Here is a 23271-nt window from a genome sequence, read left to right as displayed (position 1 = left end):
TGTTTAATAGAGTTCAAATTAAAAAACAAATAAAACTTTTGCCCACTACGTGTATTAAAATCTAGTATTAGTCTTTTTATATCTTCCGAGAATTTTCGGTTCTTCCTTTCAATCCTTACATAGGTTTAAAAATTAAGTAATTAAATTGATTAGACACGTTAATTAAAAAATTGTAATACCTTTGCAATGGTTTTCGCTCTGATGTCGCTATCATTATCGAGGAAATGTATGCAGCTCATCCTCCACTATATGATATGCATTCCTCCGTCAGTCGTAATATTTTCACACTGCAAGCGACAGCATACCAAAAGCAACCGACACACTCCATTTTCGCCAGGCATTTATGCATATCCACAACTGCAGCATGCAACATGTTTGTGAAGTCCAAACGCCGATGGGTCTGTTGCTGTCTTTAACTTTTGGAATCAACATATTTGCGGTTAGTTTATTGACCGAGTTCGGGCAGCCAAGCCGGCATTAACCGGTTCCTTGCATCCAAGATCACACCGAGAATAATACCGAGGCCGACGCTGAGGGTAAACGCCGTCATTCTGCAAGTATAATAACAAAGAGCGGGGAAGGTTCAGAAGCTAAATTTGCCACATTGTCACACACTTACTTACTTGGCCCAGCAGCAGAAGAGCCGGAGGAGCGTCGCTACAGTCCGAGTTGGCCCATGCCCATGCCCATGCTCATGCTATCCAATTACCAGCGAATGCATGACACATCGGCCGTCAGTGAGGCAACGCAATGGCAATATAAATGCTAAGCAAACAAGCCAGCTTCCAAAATATTAAAAACGCAAGATCATCGCACAAAAAATGTATCCAAAAAATTGATTCATTTTTATCAAAAGAACAAATGAGTATCGGAAAACCGACTTTAGCTAAGATAAAATAAGCGAAATAAAATCTCTTTTGAATTGCAGTAATTTTTATCCGATCATGGTCTTATCATGACAACATTTAAAAAACTATCACTTTGAAGGGTATAAAGACTTAACTTATTTGTAACACGGTTTCGTCGGCAATCAAATATTTTTAATTTAACCCAAACTAAATTATTTTGATTTTGTTTTAGGATAGATTGTACGATTTACAATAACTGATCCTCGTCGATGACAAAAAAAGTATCAAAGACAGTCTCCGCGAATCTGCTCTAGATTTGCTCAATCTGTGCAAAGTACCCAAAGTACCCAACATTGTACCTGTTTTCACTGCCTGCTTCCTGAAGATTCAACCACAGTTACCTACAAGTACAGCTGCGGTCATGAAAATACTTTTGAAATTTTATTTTTATAATGCTAATACTATAAACTGAATTAAAAAATTCACATAATGAATTTTTAAATATTTTCCCAGCGGTCCTGTGGATTATTGGTCTTGATTATAAAAACACAAGAATACTGACAAGCTTTTACCTGCCCTGCACTTAGTACCCGAATTTTTGGGATCTTTGAACACTCCTACGCATAAACGAAAACAAGGACCATCCTTGTGTGGCATGTAAAATAAAACAATTGCCAAACAATTTTTTTTTAATATTGAAAGAAAAACAATTTTTTTTTAATTTTCAAAAAAAAAGGTACGATATAGAAAAAATTTTTATTCCAATACAAAGTGCAGTTGAACAAGAATTAATGATTAATTTTAATTTTCTAAAATTTGAAATAATAAAAGGTTCATTGGTAAATAAGCGATAAGATGAATTAAAACAAAAGTATGACCGCAACTTAAAAAGTAATTTCAAGAAATTTTGAAAACCTTACAAAGAAATGGTAAAACACTATAATTAAAAATGTTAATGAACTAATCCACAAACTTTTAGCGCCATGACTCTTAAAGATCCGATGCTATCTGCAACTTTTCGCTTGAGTACTGCGGACACTCATACTGCTGAATTAATTTTTTGGCGGGCACAGTTTAAATTTCACCTGATATGGCAACTTAGAACTTTATTTGAATATAACGCCCTCTATCGGTATCTGTATTAGTAAGTCCATATGGCATCTCTCGAGCCAGCGCCCTCTGTCGGAATCTGTCATAGCAAGGCCATATTGTATGACTCAAGCCAGCGCCCGCTGTCGAAATCTTTCTTAGTAAGCCAATATTGCATCACACGAGCCAGCGCCATCTATCTGTATTTGTCTTAGTAAGGCAATATTGCATAACTCAAGCCAATGCCCTCTGTCGGATTAGTAAGGCCATAATGCATGACTCAAGCCATCGCCCTCTTTCGGAATTTGTCTTAGTAAGCCCACATTGCATCACTCGAGCCAGCGCCCTCTATCGGTATCTGTCCTAAAAGGCCTATATGGCATCACTCGTTAATAGGAATTTTACAGTAAAAACACGAACCAAAAGGAGTCTGGCAACATCGCGGGCAGCTGAGACACACACCACAGTTTTAAATAATGAGATTAAATACAGATAATTATTTATCAGTCAATTTATAAGGTATTGGCTCTTGGTAATCGACATTAAAATTACCCCGTTAAGTTTAAGCTAAGATCCATAAAAATCAAGAAATGACTTATCACTTTGATCGGCCTAGATATACCATAAAATAAGCATAAAGCATTTGTTTAAATTTAACTACAAATTCCGTAACAAAATGCCACAACATTTTTTAGTCATTTGTGTTTTTTAGACATTATAAAGGTGTTTGTTTAGTAAGCAAGTGTTTTGTACCACAATTTTCTTGGCAAAATCCATGTGTTTACCATAAATTTTAAATGTATACCATGTTCCAAATGTTTAAAGGCGACCCAATGTGCACTAGCTAAAATGTAAACATTTTATTGTTTCCAGTTTCGGTCTTACATACTTTTTTAATCTAGTTTTTTACGGTTCTCATTAATTTTCTGTTAACTTTTTGCTGTTGTTTTAATTTTAGTTTAAAAATGTGTTAAATCTAACTTGTATTCTAACTTGCACTTTTTTGTTTTGGGAGTTCAAAGATACAGTCGAACTTCGATAACACGAACCGCCATCTGTCACAAAAAAAAAACTTGAGTTATGGAGACATTATTTTTTAGAATTGGTTTGACGCGTGTCTATGCTCTTTGTTTCTGTTTCCAATAAAACTAGTTCGACTTATAGAGACTTTGAGTTAGGGAAGGTTGAGCTATGGAAGTTTGACTGTAGTGATATATTTTTGCTCGTAGTTATGAATATCTGCGATCCTTTCTCTCTGAAAACTATACTCTTTTGAAATTTCTTTTTTAACGCTCTTTATAATCGGCTTTCGTTGCTTTTGACACTCAATTGTTTGTTTTCATTTAAAAATAGTTAACTTTATACTTGTGTTTAACATTATCATACAATTTTAGCTTATGTCTTTTCCAATTAATGTTAGCATTTTTTAGATAAGGTATGCTCGTTCGCTTTTAAGTCCAGAAAAACACCTTTGCTAGCTAAAATGTTCATCCCTTAATGTCCAACTGTATGATTATTCAGCTGGATGAAAAAGACTGACTGATTGAGGCACAAGCGCTACAAATATCTTCAAAGCACATGCAACAGGCGCTGATATTTTACGATAGCCAATTTCATGTTTTAAAAACCATTGGAGCTGGTTGGACTCCAAAAAAAATAGAAACGAAAAGAAAGGTAACTACTCTAATTTAGGCGCCAACTAGCACCAGTTAATTTTAACGCAGCGTTTAACCATTGACGAACCCGCAGGAAAGACTTATTGAAATATGTGTGAGAGCTATTGGCATCTATTTTTCCGTCTAATGGCTAGCAATTATTTCTCATTCCTCTGTGCGCTGTGCCTAATATATCTGCACTGCATATCTTCTTAAAATGCAATCAGTGTGTATCTGTTTCTGTTTCAGTTTCTGTTTCTGAATAAGAAGATTCGTGTTTGCGTATTTTCGGTTAGTTGCAGAGTGCAATTTTATAAATTTAGCAATTATTTTTTTGTGTTCAATAGTATTTTTTTCTCACAACTGTGACCTGTTGTTGTGTTTAACTGTGTTTTTGTTTTGACGGTCTGTAGGTATTTATGAATTTCTTATTGTGCGATCATTTCAGATTAATGACATTCATGCGTCGCAGTGTATTTCCTTACCGGCAAAAATTTTCAACTATCAACTTTTGTTTTCTTTCGCTTTGAATTTCTTTTGATTCGATTACGTATTGCTCATCTTTTTTATATCATAGCAACACATTTTGTATACACTTTCTTGATCATCAAAATTGAATAGCATGGGTTGGAAAGTATATAAAACTACAGGAAGGAAATTATACAATGCAATGTGAAACCGAAGTAGTTAAGCAATAATTTAAAAATTCTCGAACGTGACATACAGACTATTTAAGTACTAGTTTTATTTAATAATAGTGTGAAGCTGTATACATATATGAATGTATATCCTTAAGCTGCGTTCTCGATTCGGTTGAATTTGAATGTGTTTGGCGCTCCTCGATCAATTTAGAGGGAGGTGGATTGCATCTACGAGCGCTCCGCGATTAAGAAACCTCTGCTTTGTATCTCACGGGCGAATTCAATGTACACGGCAACGTACATTTATGCCCAGACAGTTATTGTGTTATCCCGACTTTATTGTTTATACAAAATGCATTCACATACGTACATACGTTACTATCTCAATTCATTATAATATTTTATAACCATCAGACACATCTTTAAAAATATAAAAACACTAAATAGCAAAACTCTTTGACGGTCAAAGTATTTCAGTTTGAGAAGCTTAGGTTCGGGTTGAATTAATTTTTTTTGTTTGTATGTTCCTAAAATTTTGATTGGCTTTCACAAAAAACCACCAACTTCTGTGGTCTGTCACTTTTCGCTAATATTTTCCTTGCCACACATTTCCGTTTACGGGAACTGCAATGCAAAAGCGTTACTGGGTGTCTACAAATTGGAAACTCTTACACACACTTACAATGAAATGTGGTGCTGAAAACAATACAGCAAGTGTTGCAATAATTGTAAATAAAGTGAAAATAATAAGGCACAAACGATCGACGACCATGGCAGCGAACTTCCAATCTCGTGTTATGTCGCTTGTCTCATCCTCTTTTTTCAGCTGGAAAAACACGAACAAATTGCTTTGAAATGCATGAAAACGAATCATTTCAAATGTTTTGTGAATAAACTTTTTTTGCTTGATATATTATTATGCTATAAAAAAACATTGGGATATTTAATGTAGCTCCCAAGACATATGAGGTCGGGCAGGAACATCTATTTTTTGTTGGTGAAACCACGTTTTAAAATGCGACTTAAGCACTCAAAGCCTATTTGATAAATTAGATTAAAAGCTAAAAATATTTTAATATTTTTTTTAACTTAAATTAAAAACAAATAATTTTGTATTTTCCAAAAAAATGTTGAATAATTTACATATTTGAGGCCAAGAAATGGGATTCTCACTTAAGTAACCTCAGCTCGTAATTATCGGAATTAATTAGCAGAGAACGCACCTGTTCGGTTATCCAACGTAGCTCTTTGAGGATCAACGCCAGCTCATATTCCGCAGAGGACGTCAGACAGGTGTGGGAAATGGCTTCATGCAGCCGCCCATCGACGACTGGACCAGCTGGTCCCACTGGTCCCACGCTGCCGTCATCCCCTTGCCTGTTTGGAATGTTTCACATTTAGTGTAAATAGCATGCATTGAAGAGCAATCCAGAAAAAAAACCTCTTTTAAATAACACCTTAAAAAAATTAGGCTGAAGGACACTAGATTCCACCATGTATTAATGTTAGTGTTATATACTAGACTTAATTTGTTAAATAAAATAAATAAATAAATTGTTATATCAATGTTTGTCCACTACCATTACATTGTATATCCCTTCAAAGCAGTTTCGAGTTTCTATCTAGTGACGACAGTGGATTTTACATATAATAATAATCAAACAAAAAGTCCTCTTAACGGGTTTTAAGATTCGTGACGACCGAACTTCAACATACGAAATATCAGATTTTTGTGACGAAAAATAATTACATTCAATAAAAATATTACATTTTCTAAATTTTCTTATTTGTTAGTTTACCGGAAAATGTTTAAGTTTCTTAGGAATAATGAAACTTTGTGAAATTTAAGTGTTTTTGTTAAGTCGAATGTAAAATCATTTTTGGTCAACGAATTTTAAAATCAATTAAAAGTACCCAAAAATCAGTTTTTTTTTTAACTTTTGAACGGAGCAAGGGATTATAAAAATGAATAATCATTCGAAGCATATTTTACGCAAAAGTAAATTTTGCCTAACAGCTGTATTATTTTAATATTTTTTTCACAGCTGTTAAACCGATTAATCTTCTTAAGTTTTGGATGTAATCTGCTTAGATGAAACTTTTTCTGCGATCGGTGTTCCACTCGTTCCGACAATAACATCAGATTTTCATTTCGTGGAGCGCTTCGTCACTACGCTGACCACATTTTTTGGTAATTTTTTTTTTAGAAACTCGTACCTGTACATCGTCCTGTAATATGTCGGCTGGTGAGGCAAAGTGGCGCTCGCACACCGATGATTGCATCGGAAATCATCGTCTATATCGAGTACGTTGGCCAGCAGAGACTTCGAGGATCTGTTTTCAAATTGGAATGGAGACATTTTTTAGAAGCATCTAAGTGACTACACGGTTGGGGAGCATTAAGTCCTACAAATACTAGATTGGGACTGTCTTTGATTACCTCTCCTTGAGCTCAACGTTTTGAATCTGTTGCTTTTTCTCGCCAGAATTAGATGAACTCGACGAGGAGGGCGGCGGCGGACATTCGTAGCCAACCTGTCCGGGTCTTTGCATGCGCAATATGCAAGGTAACCAATAAAGGAATATTACTCTTATCTGTGTGTGCGAGTTCGACAGAGAGACGGAGTGTAGTTGGGTAATGCGGTTAAAAATAATAGCAATACGAATTTTTAGTAGTTTTTTTTAATATGAAGGCCATTTAGGTTTATGTTTTTTTTTTTAATCAGTGAATTTATGATTAGTGTTCATTTTTTATCGTTGTTATCTCAGGTAGAGTTTTTGTTTTCGTAATGGGGACACGTTAGTAACAATTTTTTTTTTTTTAATTTTTAATTTTGTTGGATTAGCATGAAAACGAGGGTGAACAGAATGAAAGTTATTTGAAGTTTGAGGGTTATTTATCAGTTCGTCGTATAAGTATTTATCGGTAATTAATTAATACATTGTTCGTTGTTGTTGGTAAAAGTGAATTTTGGGAAGAGCGATTATGAGTATGAACGATTGGTTTTTTGTTGTTGTATAGGTTATTGGCTCGTGCAATTGTCGTCGTTGTTGTATTCGCCATGTTGATATTTAATTAATATAAATTTGTTTTTTTTTTTGGTTTTTTTTTTTAGATAGTTAAAGTAACAGAGAGAGATAGAGAGATACACATGTAGAAAGAGGAAGATATACACATATATATATAGAGAAACAATTGAAGAGGCAATTGAGTTGAGTTATTTGCGTTGAAAGTAGTTGAGTTGCCGGTTTGCGTAGTAGTTGTAGTTGTTGGCCAGAGTTTTTGTTGAAAAATAAATATTTTTGTGTGATTATTGATGCTGTTGTTGGTAGACGATTTCTTAAGTATGTAAGTTAGTATGTGTATATGGATTAAACAAAAAGAAAATCACGGAATATGAATGAAGTGCCTCTAAACATTTGCAAAACATCATGTTACTGTCGATTATAAAATTATTTTTATTCTTAGTCCAGGAGTTTTAAACACACTTACAAAACACAAAAAATAGCTACATTATTTAGATTTAATTTTAATGTTTTGAGATTTTTTTTTCATTCTTATTGCATGATAGACATTTAAAGAACTTCTTAATTAATAAAATTGTTTGTGTAGACTTTAAAGTCTTTATAAAATCTATTTGTTTGTCTCTTTTTTATATTAATTTTTTAATTAAGTTTATTAAAGGTAGTATAAATGCTTAAGAGTTTTAAACCAATTGTGCTATGGGTTTATGAAAATAGTTAACCATCGATAGCGGAATCATCTGAACATTTTGATAACTTTCCATTTAAATTGTAGTTCAATAGTCGGACGGATAATTATGAAACAAATACTATGCTAATACACATGCCTATTTTGCAAGCAAACATAAATTGAATGTCGATTATTGCATATTTTAAAATTAGTAAGTCACAAAACCATTTCTCAATAAAAATGTATCTGCAAATAGAAAGACGAACTATGCCACCCGCTAGACTATCAATACATTTTTTTTGAAAATAAGACAATAGTGGAAACAGTTTTTGTTTTTGAATTTAAGCATGGGCGTAAACAAATGTGGGAATATGTAGAAACAAAATCCGGCGACATGAATGTAGCCTGCTGAATTAATCTGTAGACTTTTTTGATTGCGCAAAGGTAAAAAAAAATTGTAAGCCTCTCGTGTAAACATTTTTTGAAAATGAAGCTCTTGCTTAAGATTAGCTTGGGCCTGTACTATTTTTAAAATGATAATAAGCTTGTTTAAAATTGGTATTATAACCTAAATTTTATAAGAATAAAAAATACTAGAAAAAAGGTTTTTAACTCGTTACTGAAGTGAAACTATTTTATAACTTTCCAGAGAATATAATATATTACATCAGAAGTTTGCAACGCAGTGAAGAAGACATTTCCGATTCGAAAGGTATATATGTATATTCTGGGTCAGCTTCACCACGCGAGTCGATCGACATAAGCCTATCTGATTTTTCGTCTAGTGTTATTAGTTTTAAAGCTGTCTGGATAAAACGCGTAACAAAAAATCATTTTTTCCTAGAAAGCTGGAGTTTAATACTTATAATTCTCAGCCGGTTGGCCGGCTATGACTTTTGAAGCCTATAAATTTAAAAAGCTTGTATTGAATTACATAAAAAATATATTGAAATTTTATACTCAAGACGCTTAGGCTCAACCTTTTCCAGTGAAATGTCAGGTTATGGCGATAAAATTAAGGTTATGAGTGACTTTAATGAAAAAAAATAAATAAAGTATTGTAATAGTTACGAACACCACATGTTTAGCTTTGCTTGGAAGACCATTTTTAAAATCGTAAATTCGTAGGTTGAATGCTAGTCAATAATATGATATGACGATCGAAGAAATCGATCTGATTTATCTAGCTCCAGTAAGATTACGATAGAAAATTTGGAAAACATTTATTTTAACGTTAAATATTATTAAATGATCCCATATTTCAACATTCGGGAATTGTTTTTCGCGATCCTGGAAAATATTATTTAGTATTTTAAAAACGATTTTTTTTAAATCAATGAATAAAATTTAGAAATCAAAATGAAACCGAAATCCAATCTTTTTAAAACGCTTCAGGTAGTAATATTTTGTTTTAAACCAAAACTTTAAATTTTGTTCCGTCAGTATATATACAGTCTTACATTATACAAACATACCTGTGTGTCATTTTAATGGCCAACATTCTGCAGAACTCGGTTTCTTTTGATCGACTAAATCTTAACTCGGGCCAATCGTAAATTAAAGTTTATAAAAATCCACATTTTGGAATATATATACATATACATATAAAGAATCCACGAGTAAACTTTGTTATATTTATTGATTGGATTAAATTGCAAGTTTCCAAAAATTAATCAATTTTTTTTTAAAGCATTTAAATAATGTAAGTGCGCGCTTGTTAAAACAACGCATTTTTCAGTGCTAATTCGTAGAGTTTAGATTTATTATTTGTAAGAATATGCGTATTATTAATTAATTTCAATATTAAAATAAACGTTCATAGATACACATGAATATACTTTTGGTACTCCGTTTATACGCTCGGCTTGTTTGTAAATAAAAATGAATCAGTAGTTCAGTTTTTCGGGTGGCAAATACTTGTCTCATAAGTATAAGCTTTTGTGACTTGTTATTAACCAACAATCGACTTTAGTTACATTTTTATTTGAAATTTGTCCAGGCGTATAAGTGCAGTATTAATTGCTGTATCGGTATATCATACTAAATCTATTTTTTAACTGATTTTTAAGATTTCTTTGCTTTGATTATAATTTCAAATTTTAAAAGTCCATTTTGAAAATTATGCATTTCAAATTATACATTAAATCTCACCATTTTACCTAACATAGTTGTCGTCTGGCCTATTGAAGCGGACTTACAATTTTGAACAGCTTGAACTTGCCTATTTGGTTATCAATATGTTTAAAACTCTTAAGTGTGTAAGCTAGAATTTGTTCATATATGTGTGTATGGACACTTTGCTGGGTAGAAACTTTTTTTTAATATTAAGTAAGTTGAGTGGAATATTGTTGAAGACATATGTATACAGATAGGTAATTTAATTTCGGTCTCTCATGCTTTGGTTGAGTATATCTTGCAAGTCATTGGGTGAATTGAATTGGTGTAATTGAGTTTGGGTGTCTAGATGAGCGAAAAATATGGGTTAATGCAAATTTATGTATTTATTATTGGTATCCTAGATATTTACAATTAAATAGGTTTAAAATGATTCGTTTATTTTGGTAAGCCAAAACACATTTGTAACAAACAATAAATATACAAATGTTTAGCAGTGGAATAATGCAACAATTTGAAACATAATCAGTATGTTGTGATTCATGTGGAAGGGAAATTATATTGTTTTGGTTTTATTTTACAATGTATGAAAGTAGTAAAGTTAATTTGAATATAAAAATATTACCCATTCACTCATTTCATGCGTATCTGGATTTCTATGATGATAATTGAGGATAAGTATGGTTGACACAACTGATGAGGCCACCATAAACATAATGCAATTGAAATAAGTTCCTAGAAGGACACAAAAATTACACAAACTTGTAAAAATTATTCGGTTTGTTTAGAATTTTCTTAAACTAGTTCCTAATCGATCACGCATTAAGATATATATAAGTGTGGGTGTGTTTGCATTAGTGTTCGCTAAAGTGCTTTTGTTTGTTTTCTTTCCACCTGTTCCCATTTCTGATTACATACAACTTAAAGTACTAAATTGTAGAAAAATATATATTGTAGCTTATTGTATTACATTTTAATGTTGCCTTTGAAATCTATTTACACTGAGTAGCGCGACGTTTTGACGCATAATTCTTAAAACGTAGTTTTGCCATAAAGCCTAGGACTCAGATCAAAAAAGCATATTTGCCAGGTAAAATAGGGTCATCCCATTTCCTTGAGTATGCAGCTCGTATAAAATAAGAAAACTTTTAAATAACTTTTTAAGACTTAAAAGAACATTATTTATTTTTAAGGCTCATTTTAAGTAGGTATTTTACTTACGAAAGCTACGATTTAAATAACGAACAAATGTAAATTTCATTTAAATGAAAAACCTATTTATAGTTACATTTAATTTAAGATTAGCGCTTTAGATACGCTGACAATTTAATGTCTTAAGAATTCAGATTTCATATTCTTCGAAATGTTTACGAAGTATTTGAATTGTTTTTTAGAAATTGTTTAATAATTTTTCGGAAACGGGAACAGGTACCAATTTATTTTCCGCAAATTGTAATAGTACACGGAAACGGAATGCGGGCTAAATATGCTGTAAACAAAAAGCATATTGCTCATTTTGTTTGAAAAAAAAAAATACAGCATTAAATCATTAACAAAGTCCTTCCCACCTGGTTGTGTGTATTACCCACTCTGTAAGTCTCAGTGTCGCGGGAAAAATAAAATGCGAAACACGAAAAAAATGTATTAAGTTCTGCCGCGGCATCTTAGCGAACTTTTAGACCTCATTTTACACATTGATACAGACAAGGAAAAAAGAGAAGTCACTTTTGTGACATTTTAAGGATGAGTAAATATCTTAAATGCTACTTTCGCGATAGAAAACGTCTACAGTGTGCGCTTTATACATTATACTTTTGAATGATAAATTAGGCGCGTACGCAGTATATTGAAGAAAGTGTCTTCTGACTAAGGATTGTTCGATAAAAAAAATTAATTAAAAACTTCACCACTGACCCTCATGGCATCCACTAACCAAAACTCATCAGTGGCTGACATTCCCAAAATTGTAGATCGATTCAAAGCGTCCTCCAGCTCCAGTATTTGGCTGGATATTTGGGTATCTAAACATAGGTATAGTTGGAGGTCGGTTTCGGCATTTGAACTAAACTACTCGTTTAGCTGCCTCATTTCTAAGCTATCGTCTTCAATCTGGGGGAGAGTGATGTCAACCATTTTTTCGTCATTAAGTGTACAACCAATTATCCGCAATCATCATGTTATTTTAAAAATCGAGATCTAATTGGTAATTTTCTTAATAGTTGATTTTCAGTTTAGACTTATGAATATATTTACTTTGTCTGTCTGTGTTCATTTTCCATACGGTTCGTTGTTTTCATTGTTCTTGATCTTGTTTTTCATGTTGTTGTAGTAAGGTTATGTGGGAGTTTAGATTTGGATGACGGCTTTTATGAGTTTTATTTAAATGATATTATTGGCTTAGTTAAAGCGTTTTGATTAAAGTTAATGTTAAATGTCATTTGTTTTTTGTATTATGCGCATTGATGAAGAAATAAGTGGCAATGGATTTGCTAGAAACGGATGCTGTAGGTGTTCTACATTTATTAATTTTTTCACTCTACAATTAACTCGCCATATGTTGTTCAACAAAATATTGCCATATTATATTTTGAAGCGGCCTGATTTTTTGATTTTTAATGGGGATTCATTATAATGTATCTATCAAAAAAAAAATTACATTGGCGTTCAATTTTGGCTAATATGTTTCTTGGGGCACACACGTTCTGCTAAGCGTATGAATTGCAAATATTCTTTCAAGTATACTTAAAAAATACATTTTTCTAAAGTATGCAAACACTTGCTATAAATTACAAGCAAAACAAATATATTTTGGCATATGGATGAAAATACAAAACTTTATTTTTAATCCAATTTTCCCTGAAGTTGAAAACCAAATGGCTTTTAAAACTAAAGAATTCGGGGTTCAATACCGAAAACAAATTTTTTTATTAATTTTTTTACTTTTTCTAATTGGAATATGTGGTTAAAAGGAAAACAAAAAAATAGAAGCAGAGCTGGAAAACCATGGATGGCACTATCAATTAAAATAATGAAATATTTTTGCAATCAATTTTGTTTTGGAACCATCGATTGTTTTTCGGAAATAATTTGATTTACGAGACCAGAAAGCTACAAGCTTAAAAAAATTAGAAGGAAGTCTAAGATAAAAGCAATATGGCTCCGGAATTTCAGCAAATCAGGTTACGAGTTATTTTTTTTCAGACTCTATGGCGATTTCTTCTATGAAACAAAATAGTTTATTTTATTTTTTGTCTACCTAATTTATAACAAATCTAGAATTACTAGTCGGGTTTCCCTGACTGTAGGATATCCGCTACTCAACCCTTTTGTTTTAGAAAAACTTTGGGTGGGTAAACGAACGTTTAATGGAAATCATTTATATGCCGAACTTTAATTGAACCGTTCTCGATGTTTTTAAAGTTAAAAATCGAAAACACCGATGGTACCAGACATCGATGTTTTCCCAGCTCTATATTTACGAGATTATGGACGGTACGTCAATAACACATGTTTATATGCCCATTATGATTTATATGGTTCCCGAAGGGAAATGCTTTTTGAGATATATAGATTTACGGAAAAGGTTGGCAGAATTTCAATACCAGTTAATAGGATATAGCATAACAAAATAATTACTTAAATTTCTTTAAAGAAACATTTTCGTTAATAAACTTTTGTTGTCTGGGAGAGTTATACGATATTTTGTTGTTGGTTTATATACATGTGTGAGGGATAATCTTCTAGAGCCTATGGTGTGTAATACTGTGTGAGAAATTTAGTTGGTAGAATGAGTTGCCCAAACAATGGAAAGTAACACAGTAAAAGTATTTGTGCTTTTGCTTTACCACACAACTACGAAATTAAACTGAAGAGTCAGAACAGTAAACCAAAATTAAAAAGACAACACAAAAATGTCAGTGGAAGAAATAATCTGCGATAATCTTAATATGTATTGACTACATATTACCTAAAATAAAGTATTTGAGCGCCTGTCTCTAAGAAATCAGGTCCTCACCATTTTCTTACGACACATATTTCTCGCCTAAAATACCTAAAACGATTTCGGACAAAAAAAATTCAACGTAAAATAGAAATATATTGACATGCGTCATGGCCAAACTTTAAAACAAACTAGTTCCCGATATCTAGTTGATCAAACGGACAGACACGACTGCTGATTAAGAATACATATGCTTTATAGAGCCGGATACGCCCCCTCCACCTGTTACATAATTTTGCTCGCATTCCAATGAACTTTAAACCCATAATCAACTCATATATTTAACCTTTCTATCCTATTATCTAAAATTTTATGACATTTTTTTGGATGGCCAAACTTATGTCAAAAATCCTAGCATTATCTGCAAGGGTTTTAAAATTGGAAACTTATGTAATGGAGTAGCTTCTATACAACCATAAGTAAAAATGAGCTTATTTGATTTAAAAAGAATGTACTCGTGCTGCCATTTTAGAGATAGAAAGCGCTTTCGGTAAAGTGATAGCTCTTAGTTTATATTTATCTTAAAATTGCATTTTTATGCAATATGATATAGGTAGTTTGAACTTTATTGAAGGCTTTACGGTCATCTTTATTTCACAAGTTTTCTAAAAAGTTTTTTAGGTACAATATCAATAATACTATGTATTTAGCAGCAATACTGAAAAAAAGGTTATTCGGCAGCAGTGGGAATCGAACCTTTTTTTGTCCCAGCTTTTTTGAAATATGTACACATAACGAACTAACGAAGAGCTTTCTCTTTGAATGACGGAGTTGCAACAATTGTAACGGAATGACTGATGAAATTAATCCATTTCAACAATGAGAAAATAGCTTTTTAGGTTATTTGTAAAATCTATTGTACTTAAGTAATATGTTCATTGTAAATGTTGGACGAGATCATAATCGACACGCACATTACAAATTTTGTAAATGGCAAGATGCTTATATTGAATTAGATGTTGCTTGGGCATGCTTCTTCCAAGTAAAATTCAATTTATACCACCATTTAAAAAGTATGCACAAAAACACCAACACAAATATTTTTTATGACTTTAGTTGGAACGCGTGATTGAATATTTAGAGTTTGTATAGGTCGTTAGCATACCTTGTTTTCTTAAGATTCTGCCAAACATTACTGAAATTTGGAAACTAAAAGAATAGAAAAGGAACCATAAATTAAACAAAAAATAAACAGCGCCGTAAAATTTTTAAAATTAATATTATGTTCTCTATGTGCACTTAACTCTTTTATCTCTTTTCACTACATCCTGCGTACAGTTGTTGTTGTTGAATTTTCATACATAAATATATATTCGTGCACTATGCTAAGTTCATTTTAGAAGCTTGTTATATTGAAATATAAAATCAAGATTGAAAAACAAACTAAAAACAATGTAATTTAATAAAAATAATCGAGTTATCACGGCAGACGAATGTTTACCGACTAACTTAAGTACTAGTCTTGAGTAGTTAAGTTTTAAATGCATTCCGATTTAAAACCAATAATAATTTGTATACCTTCTTATAGGAAAATAACAAGAACATATTGGGAAATTTTTAAATGACCTGTGATCTTAAGTTTCGAAATTTTGAGTACGCATAACGTTTTTAGAAAAAATTAAATTCAGAAACATTTATGGGGCGTTTCACATTTTGTATAACCCAAAATGATGTTAGGATGTAAAGATGTAAAGATTCGATTCGCTTACATATTACCAATGCTTTCGGAAACTAAATCTCGGTTAAAAAATGTACTGGTATTTCTGCTGCCGTATGAAGTTTTTTTTCTTTTTTTGGCATTTTTTATGCTACGAAGTATATTTGACAGAATTTGATTATAGTCATACCACTTTTATATTTATACCCTTGCAGAGGGTATTACTAATACTAATACTAATGTTTTTCACGATTACAAAAGGAATTTCCCCTCTTGCAAAAATAGTAATGAATTTTGTAAAAGCTCAGATACAGATCAATTAATTTAGAAAAAATCGAGTAGAATTTCTTTTGCATCGTCAATTTTAAATAGCAAGCTGAGGTTTTTGCTTTAATTCGTTTTGAATTCGATTTTTTGGTTTTTAAAACAATATTTTCATATTGTATATGTTTGCGACCTTGAAAAAAAAAAATAAAACCCATTAAAGAAAGCTGGCTTCGACAGGCCGAAGATAATATATTCTATATATCTATTTATAAATTTTAAAACTTACAAATATTATTATGTTGACCTTTTACTCGTAAATTAGAGAGATTTAAATCGAGAACCAGTTTATTCTAAATTTTTATCCCATTTAAATAGAACAAATTCGGAATTCTTTTATTCGAGCTAAATAAAGATTCTTAGATTTAAGCCTGATCAAGATTAATCACAAATTTTCTAGTTACAAACCCGCTGTTATAGATAAAAGAGATTTTAAAAGAAATACTTTACTAAAAAGTATCGGAAAAGTTGGGCAAAGAAGGAAAATAAACAAATATATAATTCAAACAGATTCACTTGAGTTAATGTATGTGGAAATTCTGCCACCTTTAACGTTGTAAATTCCAGACTAGCTCCGTTTTCTGGCTTCCCTTAAGTCCCTTCCTATTTCAGTTATTTTATCTCTAAGTTTAATATTGCACTTTGTGACGCAGATGGATAGAAAAGAAATATATAGGTATCAATTTACAACTGTGTGGTCATATTCGTGTTAGTTTATATACGTGTGAGTGATTATGTTTTGAGGTGTGTATATTGCGTGGTAAGAAAGGGTTCAATCGGTTTCGTTTTGTGAAAACCAATTACCCTCTGTCGATGCTTGACGTATGGAAAAGTCAGGCGGGCATTTGTGTTCCTTCATGCCAACAAGAACATTTTTTCGCATACATTATGTGGTAGTGGTCCTTGGGGAAATCTCACTGGCTTAAACAAAAAGCAAATAATTGAAAGTCTTAAACAAAAACGTAGACAATAAATAAACACATCATAATCCGAATTTGTCGGACTTGAAATGTCCCAAATGAGTTCACACAAATGAAAATCATCAATGTATGTTGTATTTATGGTTAAGAAAAAATACTTGAAAATATTACAATACAATACTGAAAGTTATAAATACACAAAACCAAAGATCTTGTGCTTGATCTCAAAGATCGCACTTAAAAAAAAAAAACTCCCTGCCAATTTTCTTTTTTTTTTTTTTTAAGTTTTATAACAAAATATTTCTACTTCGGCTGCATACAACAAATATTTAAATTTTCATAAACTATTATATTAATTCAGAAAGTTGTGTTTTTGAGTAATTGTTTTTGGCTTGTTTTACTTTGATTGCTTGGACCTTGCATAGTAAAGATACATGTATAATGAAAATATGTGGTAAAAGGTATCAAAATGTGCAAGAGTAAGATGTTACTTGTTGAGTGACATGCAGAGGAAATTAAAATAGTTAAATACGTGTATTAGTTTTTATGACTGGAAAGAATTACCCCATACTCGATTGAAGAAACAAAATAGACCAACAATCCTTGTCTACATGGGTCCGTATTTTATATTGTTATACTAAAAACATGAAACTTTGTTGAACTTTTTGTGTTCATTTTATTTGAAAAACATTTTAATAAAATAAGCAACATAAAATTGTTCTTGATTGTGACTTTATTTGCGTGTAGTACTCGGTTATATTACAGTGCACAGTGGGGTGTTTGGGGAAATAGCTTAAATGAACATCATCTAAAGCATTAATACTTTTTTTTCTATTATTTTCTTTTTGATTAATTGCTTAAATTTTCCATATATTTTTTTTTAAGAAAATAAATTATAAAATAATTGTAAGGTTTAAAAATAAAATTATAAAAGCCGAAAATTTGGACCAGCAGTGAATGGCTTTGGGTTGGGAAGAAGTTTTAATTAAACTAATATTTGTTTTTGATCAGTTTATGTCAGTTGAAACATGATTTTAGCTTTTATTAACTATTGTCGTATTTCGACGGAGCCAAAAATATTCAAAATACTAAGACTAATTAAGACAACTGTCAAGGAAAACTTTATTTTATCAAAAAGTTATAGTAGGAAGAGTGGTATGAAGGAATCATTTCTGACCTTATGAAATATTATCATCACCATCATTATAAAATCACTTACATACACACGTATATGATGCAAATATTTTTTTTGGATAAAATAAATTCTTTTTAAATGATCAAGCTACTTTCTCTGCCGTCACTGTATATATTTGCTCCTATTTCAACTTTTGAGTACCGGGTACATGACTATACCTTTGTTTAAAATGAAATGAATCTGACTGGATTTCATATTAAGTAGATAACACATTAAATAAATTGCAAAAGCAAGAAAACATGTGTATATCAACATAAATAAAACATGTGTTTTATATAAAAAAAATAATTATTTATTTATTTGAATTTGTTGTATTAACAGTGCGTACCATGCCAACATGCCACTTTAATATATAACAAAAAATAACATGCCTGTATTTCATTAATTTTCTACTTTTATGGTTGTATGTATTTATGCTTGTGCTTGGTAAGGTTATTTTTTTTTTTAAAGGGATACCGATGATTGTGGTTTCTTTATTTTGGGAAGCTAAATTTTAGCCCTTTATGTGTGCCCCAATTCACAAAGATATAATTTCTTACAAAGAAGGGCAAAAGATAAAATTAGTGATGTTTTTTATTTGAACGTTGAGACGCCAAAGCTGTGCGGAAAGAAGAATCTTGGATGATTGCTGAATGAGTTGAGAGTGCGTTAGTTTAGAAACTTAGTCAGACGTAGATTGGTTGGTTGGTGGATTGGCATTAGTTCTGGCCACGATGTACTTACCGAGCAGGGGCACTGCATCAGAGGTCGCCGGCATTGTTTCCGCCACCATGTTCAGGAAGACTGTAAGCGATAATAAAATTGTAACTCCTGAAAGTGGGCAACACAAGGATAAAGCGCCGCTCAATGATTTATTTCGGAAGTCACACAGAGGAAGAGCAGTCGATTTTTCGGTTTTCGGTTATCGGTTTTTCAGGACGAACGAACAGAAGCGGCATGGAATTAAGATTAAATTGAATGTTGTTAGTCATTTTCATATAAGGACTCTCCCATGATATTTACACATTAAATACGTGCACTATTACGATTACTTTAACAAAATATTATTGTAAGAACCAGTGATCCTGCGGATTCCGCTCCTGACGATCCGGCATTTGCGACCAAGCTGCCTTGCATGTCCAATGTTTTGGCCAGGACTTTCGCTTCCATTCAGCATTTTCTCGTTGCCGTCAATAAAAAACTACTACCGTATTTTCTGCACTGAACCTCAGCCCCTCTTTAGCAATAAAAGTTTTACTAGCTTAAGCTCGCACATCGGGTTTCAAGATCATTTTGATACTCAGTACATGTCATGTATAATATTCGTGCAAATGTGTGCATCAGGAAGATGGAAACGATTCGCATTTCAAGGCATTCAATTTTGATTTTACAAAATTTGAACACTAATTTATATGAACTATTAATTTAAAGCTAATTCAAAAACACCAATTTGGAAATGTGCAATAAAAAACTATTTCAGTTCAATTCTGACTCACGAACCTTATAAATACGGTTTGAAAACAGTTAAAGCATCGCACATTTTTAGTCATTTCCAACATGTATTCTACCCTTTTAATAACTTCTAACCAGAAAATAAATTTCAAAACTGAGAGACCAGATACTAGCTTTAAAATTTGTTATGTTTGTAAGCATTTATTCCCAAATGATTAATTTTTTTTATTCAAGGCTCGTAAAGAAACATTTAATAAAAAATCTTATTAACACGTTAAATGTAAATAAAACAAGTAAAAAAAATTCCTGGCATGAGTTTAAAAAATTGCAGTGTACATTTACTCGAAACATATTGACACACACAACAGGACACACAACAAAATTATGAAAGCGAATTCTTAAGCAGTAGAAATCAACATTTACCACGGCATCAATAATAACGGAATCGTTTCCTTACTTATTGTTACACAGATTTTCACGAACTGCTAAGTATACGGACACTGGATACAACAAATATAAATGCAAAATCGAACGCTTCCATTGATATCAAATAATTTTCACACAGCCCACAGTTTTTGCTGTATTAGCATGGTGAAATATTCTAAGATAGGAACATTAGGAAGAAATCTTTTGAGCAGTTTTGTGGCTAGAATGAGTTGCAGAGCATGCAAAAGTTTTCTACATTAAATTCCAATAGATACTCCAGATGCATTAGCATGTCTAAGAACAAAAGCAAACAAGAAGTAAAGAAGGTAGCACTTTTAATATGCATAATCTGTTGACTACTAGGTAATAAAGTTCATTTCGTTCTTCGTTCTAAACTCGAACCGGTATACGTTTGTTTTGTTTTATTTTGTTTTGTTTTAGTTTAGTTTTGCTTAGTATAAATTCAATTCGTGAACACAGAGATAGAGATAGAAGGGCAGAGGGAGATCAAATCAGGCCAGAACAACTGGACGACACTTACCAAGCGAAAGCTTTTCACCAGAATCTGGTGGTAGTGTAAACCCTAGCAGTGCCATTGAGGCAATCAGTACGCACGGCACGATCAGATTGAAAAAATAGTACAATGTCTTGCGTCTTATCAAAATGGCGAATGTTATGTCAATATAAGGTTCTGGGCAGCAATTATAGTAGATTTCATTTCGTTTACCGGGCACACCTGTTTGTTGGGTTTGTATAGTTAAGTAAATGGGGTGATTGACACATGATTGGTGGATGGAGTAGACAAGAAAATATTTTATTTGAAATTAATAAATTATATTTAAATAGCATTGAGGCTTAAATGAATTTAATCAATGACTTTGAACAGAGTTGGGCTTCGCTTGCAAAAGACTCAACTTACCTAACAGGTCCCATTCACCATTTGTTATAAAGCTGGAAATATCTCCTCCAGCTTCGTCTTGTAATTGCAGGTCCAACTGTCAAACACAAACATGCAACAATTCCAAATAAATAAGTATTCGTGATTAGGGTAAAGTTCTATCATACAAAGTAATAGTGAAGCAATAAACAGTGTTGTCGGTACCTTGCCTATAATTAAATATAAGGCCCCTTTCACCTTACCTACACTAAGAACACTAAATTCCTTAGTTTTAAGGAAAATTGCCTTAAATTTGAGCCTTTCAAACAAAATTTAGGAAGACATTACCTAAAACGACCCCCAAGTAAATTATTGCCTTAAACGTTATTACCTAAACGTTTTAGGTCATGTTTTCCTAACTTTTGTATGGCAACTATTCCTAATTTTAAGGCAATTTTGTCCTAAAATTAAGAAAATTTCGTTTTCTGAGTGTAGGTAAAGATTTTTATTAATCTTAAGAACCAGCAATGTTAGGTACTAAGGTACTGATAAATTTTGTTTTATACCCTTGCAGAGGGTATTATAATTTCAGTCAGAAGTTTGCAACGCAGTGAAGGAGACATCTCCGACCCTATAAAGTATATATATTCTTGATCAGCAACACTAGGCGAGTCGATCTAGCCATGTTCGTCTGTCCGTCTGTCCGTCCGTCTGTCCGTCTGTCCGTCTGTCCGTCCGTTTATATGCAAACTAGTCTCTCAGTTTTAAAGCTATCTGCATGAAACTTTCCCAAAAGTTGTCTTTCTATTGCAGGTAGTATATAAGTCGGAACGAGCCGGATCGGACGACTATAGCATATAGCTCCCATAGGAACAATCGGAAAAATAAATGAAAAAAAATTATAACTTTGCTGTTTTTTAATTTTTTGTTTAGTTCTTCGACATTTAGTAATGGTTAAATATTTCCGATTTACGGTTTAAATTTCATCAAAATCGGACGACTATAGCATATAGCTCCCATAGGAACAATCGGAAAAATAAATGAAAAAAATTATAACTTTGCTGTTTTTCAATTTTTTGTTTAGTTCTTCGACATTTAGTAATGGTTAAATATTTCCGATTTACGGTTTAAATTTCATCAAAATCGGACGACTATAGCATATAGCTCCCATAGGAACAATCGGAAAAATAAATGAAAAAAATTATAACTTTGCTGTTTTTCAATTTTTTGTTTAGTTCTTCGACATTTAGTAATAGTTACATATTTCCGATTTACAGTTTAAATTTCATCAAAGTCGGACGACTATATAATATAGCTCCCATAGGAACAATCGGAAAAATAAATGAAAAATTATAACTTTTCTGTTTTTTATTTTTTTGTTTAGTTCTTCGACATTTAGTAATGGTTAAATATTTCCGATTTACGGTTTAAATTTCATCAAAGTCGGACGACTATATCATATAGCTCTCATAGGAACAATCGGAAAAATAAATGAAAAAAATTATAACTTTTCTGTTTTTTAATTTTTTGTTTAGTTCTTCGACATATAGCAATGGTTAAATATTTCAGAATTATGGTTTAAATTTTATCAAAATCGGACGTCTATATCATATAGCTCCCTTAGAAATAATAAAAATATATAAAATAACTATCAAATAATTGAGCTGCAAATCATCATAGCTTCAATGTTTTTAAACATATACGAAAGTAAATCATAATTTTAATGTTTTCAAAAATGTTTAATTCTTGCAATAGCTGAAAGGGTATATGAACTTCGGCTTGCCGAAGTTTGCTTTCTTTCTTGTTTAAAGTAAGCTTGATGCCACTAAATTGAAATTTTAATTATTTTTGCAAATATGCTAATTAACAAAAGCATAATTAAACTGTAAGTTAATTCTATCGCATTTGCAAGATATTATTCTTTTTACATGTTTCTATAACCAGAGTTCATTGCCAAAGCCTATAGAAAGTACCTCAATTACAATTTAACTACGAAAAAAACCTATTATTCATTTAAAAAAAAATTAATTAATAAATAAATGTGCGTATTTTTTTTCGAACCGTTTACCTTACCCAGAACCTTGAAAAGTTGTGCATTTTTTACCTTACCTAAGTATATACATATTTTCGCAGACCGTGTACCTTACCAAGATCCAAAAACACCTAAAAAATTCTATAGATTTTTTGTATTGCTATAGTCACCTGAAAACCATCGTAGGTCCACGAACCAAACTTCATCTCACATCTTTGATCGTCAAATGGAAACCACGTAATATCGATCTTACATGTAGATTTGAATATACCCGGGGGTACGTATAGGCAGCTTCCATTGTTGCGCACCACTACGTTTGTGGCATACGTTCCATCAAAGCCCTCATCCGCACTGAAAAAAGGCGATT

At 32.0% G+C, this 23271-nt stretch overlaps 1 protein-coding gene across 13 annotated transcripts in view; it reads right to left on the bottom strand.

The window, feature by feature from the left end:
• Window positions 1-2773: 2773 nt before the first annotated feature.
• LOC128264238 (neuronal acetylcholine receptor subunit alpha-7) overlaps window positions 2774-23271 on the bottom strand; it is a 28624-nt gene continuing 8126 nt past the window's right edge. For 7 of the 13 annotated variants that reach the window (XM_052999633.1, XM_052999634.1, XM_052999635.1 and 4 more), the window contains exons 7-16: window positions 23075-23255; window positions 20915-20990; window positions 20537-20731; window positions 18862-18948; window positions 10668-10777; window positions 6674-6828; window positions 6451-6567; window positions 5457-5610; window positions 4916-5059; window positions 2774-4857 (exon numbers count right to left, since the gene is read on the bottom strand). In XM_052999633.1, the coding sequence (XP_052855593.1) occupies window positions 4849-4857; window positions 4916-5059; window positions 5457-5610; window positions 6451-6567; window positions 6674-6828; window positions 10668-10777; window positions 18862-18948; window positions 20537-20731; window positions 20915-20990; window positions 23075-23255 (1228 nt within the window). In that variant the 3' untranslated portion in view covers window positions 2774-4848. Of the gene's footprint in view, window positions 4858-4915; window positions 5060-5456; window positions 5611-6450; window positions 6829-10667; window positions 10778-18861; window positions 18949-20536; window positions 20732-20914; window positions 20991-23074; window positions 23256-23271 lie in introns of those variants that run through there. The other 6 variants (XR_008268677.1, XR_008268675.1, XM_052999642.1 and 3 more) reach the window with 6 other exon arrangements.

The sequence above is a fragment of the Drosophila gunungcola genome, unplaced genomic scaffold, assembly GCF_025200985.1.
Source record: "Drosophila gunungcola strain Sukarami unplaced genomic scaffold, Dgunungcola_SK_2 000060F, whole genome shotgun sequence".
Lineage (NCBI taxonomy): Eukaryota > Metazoa > Arthropoda > Insecta > Diptera > Drosophilidae > Drosophila > Drosophila gunungcola.
This window is presented reverse-complemented; position numbering and strand designations above follow the sequence as displayed.